This window comes from Lycium barbarum, chromosome 9, assembly GCF_019175385.1.
Source record: "Lycium barbarum isolate Lr01 chromosome 9, ASM1917538v2, whole genome shotgun sequence".
Classification (NCBI taxonomy): domain Eukaryota; kingdom Viridiplantae; phylum Streptophyta; class Magnoliopsida; order Solanales; family Solanaceae; genus Lycium; species Lycium barbarum.
This window is the reverse complement of record NC_083345.1, coordinates 23,147,554-23,153,062: the sequence shown is the minus strand read 5'-3', so window position 1 is coordinate 23,153,062 and position 5,509 is coordinate 23,147,554. Positions and strand designations below refer to the sequence as shown.

General features: G+C 41.4%; 1 protein-coding gene across 1 annotated transcript; it reads left to right on the top strand.

Annotated features, from left to right (window-relative positions):
* The first annotated feature begins 556 nt into the window (after positions 1-556).
* On the top strand, positions 557-1,096 carry LOC132611774 (uncharacterized). The gene has a single exon (XM_060326148.1). It carries the CDS (start codon positions 557-559, stop codon positions 1,094-1,096), a length of 540 nt encoding a protein of 179 aa, XP_060182131.1.
* Positions 1,097-5,509: the final 4,413 nt, after the last annotated feature.

Genomic DNA, 5,509 nt, shown 5'->3' with positions numbered 1-5,509 from the left:
TTTGATAAATAGATTAAATTCCAATAAGGGAGTTAAGTAGGAAACCACATGCATTGGATGTTATTATTTACTTCAAAGCTAAGGAGGTCTCTGAAAGTTCTTTCTAAATATTAATTTAACATATTATCTTTATCTTGCGCTTTCTTCAACATCCTGAACTATTACTTATATATATATATAAGTCATCACATTATTAAATTACTCTAACATCACAACAAATTGCTCAGTTCTCTCGTTCATGTCTTTTATAATTGAAGTCACAACAATAGATAGTACTGTTACATTATGTAAATATTTAGTCAAATATATTTTGTAATCTTCTATTTTAGGATAGCGTATATTAGACTTCATTAGTCAAATTAGTTCCTAATTTGTAGCGTACAATTATGTTGTAAATGATGTATATTACCCTATTCAAGGAATGAGAATAAGCACGGCAAATATTCTCTTACATGGTATCAGACTAAGTCTCTCCTAAAACCCTAGCATCCTAAACCCTAGCCGCCGACCCTCCTCTTCGTTTCCTCCTCTTTGGCCCTTCTTCCTCCTCTTCTCAATGGCTGACACATCCAAGTTGCATCCTGCGACTACAGTCACCAATATCAAATCATGCATTCCTATTGTTCTTGATTATGAAGGAAGCCAATACAATAACTGGGCTACCCTCTTCAAGCTCCATTGTCGCGCAAACTTGGTGATCGACCACATCCTCCCTCCTGCCTCTCCCACCAAGCCACCACCGGCAACTGCAGCCGAGAAAATTGCTACAAAGGCTCTATGGGAACGACTAGATGACATTTTTAGGCAATGGATATATGGTACGATATCGAATGATCTTCTCAACACGATCATTCATCAAGAGGACACCGCAGCCGAGGCTTGGAATTGCCTTGTCCATCTCTTTCAGGACAACAAATCGGCTAGGGCTCTTGCTCTTGATGAAAAATTCACCAACACCAAATTGGTGGATTTTCCGAATGTGAAAGCATACTGCACCAGGCTGAAAGTTCTTGCAGACAATCTCGCTAACGTCGGCCATAAAGTTTCCGACGAACGACTTGTGCTTCATCTTTTGCGAGGGTTATCGGAAGAATAAAAAAAATTTCAAACAACGGTGCAGCACCGTACTCCTCTCCTATCTTTTGACGTTGTCCGGTCTATGCTCGAACTTGAGGAAGACAGTCATGGCGAGGACGCCATTCACGACTCTGGGTCGAATGCTGCTCTCGTTTCCCAGAATATTAATCCTCATAATTTCTCTGCTAATGGGTAGCCCAACAATTCTGAAAATACTTTGAACAATCGAGGAAATTCTCACAATCGTGGAAAGAAGAACAACCGCGGTCGCAGCGGCGGCAACCGCAACAACAACCGTGCTGGCGCGGGGAATGGACAAAGCAGCGGCGGGGGCAGCCGAAACAATGCCCAGGCAAACCAGCCCGTCGCGTCGCCTCACCAGGGAGCCACTGCCCCGTCGTGGTATTTTCCACCGTAGGCTGCTTGGGGGCCACAGCCGTGGGCCACCCCACCGTGCCCGTACCCCACCGCGGGTTGGCAGCAGCCACGCGGCTGGCAGCAGTCACGCCCAACCCCAACGCAGCAGGGAGTCCTTGGTGCTCGTCCTCCACAGTCGTTCTACTCGGCAGCCCCATCATTACATGGTGGGTATATGCCCACGGATATTGAGCAGGCTATGCACACAATGTCTTTGAATCCGCCCGATGACAACAATTGGTACATGGACACCGGAGCCACATCTCACATGACTAACTCCCAAGGTACTCTCTCGTCTTACTATCAATTGAGCAAAAATAATGGCATTGTTGTTGGTAATGGTAACATGATTCCGATTCGTGGTTATGGTCATACATCCCTTCAAGTAAATCCCTCCTTAAACCTGAAAAATGTTTTACATGCACCTAAACTCATCAAAAACCTTATTTCCGTTCGTATATTTACTATCGATAATATGGTTTCTGTTGAATTTGATCCTTTTGGCTTTTCTGTGAAGGATTTACGGACGGGGAGCAAACTCTTGAGATGTGAGAGTTCGGGTGATCTTTATCCATTCTTAAAAAATTATCGAGCCATCTCGCCTTCCGTACCATCTGCTTTTCGCTATCTCTCCTCATATTTGGCACTCCTGTTTAGGTCATCTCGACGATGTAATTCTTAGTTCTTTACATAGTAGTAATTTGATTGAATGTAATAAGGCTCGAAACAATGTTTGTCATTCTTTCCCTTTGGGGAAATTAATTAAAATGCCTTTTTATGACTCTCTTTCAACTACTACTATGCCTTTTGACATTGTTCACAGTGATTTATGGACTTCACCTGTTCGTAGCTCTTCTGGTCACAAATATTATGTTTTGTTTCTTGACAATTATACTAATTTTCTTTGGACTTTTCCCATCAAAACAAAGTCCCAAGTTTATGATTTTTTCTTGTATTTCCGGATTTTCATTCGCACTCAGTTTGAAAAAGAAATCAAAACCTTTCAATGTGACAACGGGCGTGAATTTGATAATGGTCCTTTTCATAAATTTTGTGAACAAAACGGGATGTTTTTCCGATTTTCTTGCCCGCACACCTCACCCCAAAATGGTAAAGCGGAACGGAAAATTAAATCCATAAATAATATTGTTCGTACACTCCTTGCCCGTGCATCTATGCCCCCCTCCTATTGGCATCATGCCTTGGCCATGGCAACATACCTACACAATATTCTCCCTTCTAAAATCTTAGCATATAAGACACCTACTCAGATTCTTTATCAAAAGAATTCATCCTACTCTCATCTCTGAGTTTTTGGTTGTCTATGCTTTCCTCTCTTTCCGCCCACACAAATTCATAAGCTACAGTCTAGGTCCACTCCGTGTGTTTTCCTGGGGTATCCGTCTAATCATCGGGGACACAAATGCTATGATTTATCGAGCCGAAAAATAATCATAGCTCGGCATGTGTGGTTTGATGAAAACTCCTTTCCATTTTCACAAATAAATAGTCCATCTTCTACCTCATATGAGTTTTTGGGTGATGATAATTCCCCATTGACAATACATTTGTTGCATGACCAGGCCGCTACTCCGCCTCCGGCAACCTAACACCCCAGCTCACCCATCTCCTCTCCTCCCTCGTCATCTGTCCAGCCGGCTGTCCCGCCACTGCCATCCCCTCCGTCTCCCTCGCTGCCAGCCCCCCACGACGGCAGCAGCCCCTTCTTAGCCAGCCCCCCACCTGCTCTTCGCATGACTACACGTAGTGAACATAGGATATTTAAGCTGAACTTGAAATACCATAATCAAGCCTTAAGTGCCACCAACAATTCCATCTCGCCTATTCCCCGGAATCCCGTCAGTGCACTTAATGACCCGAATTGGAAAAATGCTATGCAAGATGAATATAATGCTCTTATTGATAGTAAGACTTGGGAGTTGGTCCCTCGTCCTCCAAATGCTAATATAATTCGGTCTTTATGGATTTTTCGGCATAAAAGAAATCTGATGGTTCTTTTGAGAGGCATAAAGCCCGTCTTGTAGGTGATGGCAGGTCTCAACGGGAAGGTGTTGATTATGACGAGACGTTCAGTCCGGTGGTCAAGCCGGAAACTATCCGTGCGGTTCTTACTATTGCTTTATCTCACTCTTAGCCCATTCACCAACTTGATGTAAAGAATGCTTTCTTACATGACAATTTGAATGAGACCGTCTATATGTATCAGCCTCTGGGATTCCGGGATCCGGCTCGTCCTGATCATGTTTGTCTCTTGCGTAAGTCTCTTTATGGCTTGAAACAGGCACCACGCGCATGGTATTAGCGTTTTGTTGAATATGTGGCAACCATTGGTTTCTCGCATAGTACATCTGACAACTCTCTCTTCACTTATTGTCGTGGAAAGGATACTGCTTACATTTTGTTATATGTGGATGATATCATTCTAACTACATCTTCAGACTCTCTTAGACTAGGTATTATGTCCAAGTTAGTTACGGAATTTGCAATGAAAGACTTGGGTCCGTTGAGCTATTTTTTGGGGATTGCCGTCTCCCGGGACAAAAATAGCCTATTCATGTCTCAGAGTTCTTATGCAGAGGATATTCTTGACAGGGCAGGCATGTCATAATGTAAGTCTTGCCCCACTCTAGTTGATACAAAAGGCAAACTTAGCGCTATTTCGAGTGCCTCGTATGTGGATCCTACGAAATATCGTCGTCTGGCAGGTGCTTTGCAATACTTGATATTTACTCGGCCATACATATCATACACGGTCCAACAGGTTTGCCTGTTTATGCATGATCCCAAAGTCGAGCATATGGAAGCATTAAAACGCATTTTGCGTTACATTCGAGGTACAATTGACTTTGGTACACACTTATACAAAACCTCTCTATAGTCACTACTTTCATATACAGATGCTGATTGGGGTGGATGTCCAAACACTCGACGCTCCACATCGGGTTATTGTGTATATTTTGGGGATAACTTGATCTTTTGGTCTTCCAAGCGCCAACCTACTCTATCTAAGTCTAGTGCTGAAGCTGAGTACAGAGGGGTTGCTAATGTTGTCTCTGAATCTTGTTGGATTCGTAATCTGTTGCTTGAACTCAATTGTCCTATTCGTAAAGCAACTTTGGTCTATTGTGACAATGTGAGTGTCATTTACTTGTCTGGAAATCCGGTACAACATCAACGTACCAAGCATATTGAAATGGACATTCACTTTGTTCGTGAAAAGGTTAGACGTGGAGAGGTTCGTGTCCTACATGTTCCGTCCCGTTATCAGATTGCCGACATCTTCACCAAAGGTCTTCCGCGCGTACTATTTGATGATTTTCGGGACAGTCTAACCGTTCGTAAACCTCCCGCTTCGACTGCCGGGGTGTGTTAGATTATGTAAATATTTAGTCAAATATATTTTGTAATCTTCTATTTTAGGATAGCATATATTAGACTTCATTAGTCAAATTAGTTCCTAATTTGTAGCCTACAATTATGTTGTAAATGCTGTATATTAACCTATTCAAGGAATGAGAATAAGCACGGCAAATATTCTCTTACAAGTACTTCTTGATTTTGTTGCTAGACTTGGCATAATTCCGCATTTTCGAGGACTTCTTTTTGTTGTTATAATAAGTAAAGAATTATACATAGTAAGGGTTGAGGGTATATATATTATTTTTTCTGTCAAAGTAATTGTTTATTTTAATCTTTTTGTATATTATGTCACTAGGTATATATGTTTTATAATAGTAGTCATCAACTCAATAACTAAATTGGCGCAGAAAAAGGATGACAGGCATCACTTTGTAGCTAATATTCTTAAATCAATTCATGTGAACCCATTTTACAGAACACAAAATTTAAGAAAGAAGGAAAGATTTTTGAAACTTGTTGCTTAAAATAAGTGATAGATATTTGTGTGACTATAAATCATTTCAAAAAGTGAATTTGGTTTCAAATTTAGAAAGGGGTCATTATTAAATTGAACGGAGGGAGTAATATTTAATTA

What these genes read in the sequence shown, in the direction of transcription:
- LOC132611774 (XM_060326148.1), top strand. Translation starts at nt 557, where the DNA reads ATGGCTGACACATCCAAGTTGCATCCTGCGACTACAGTCACCAATATC.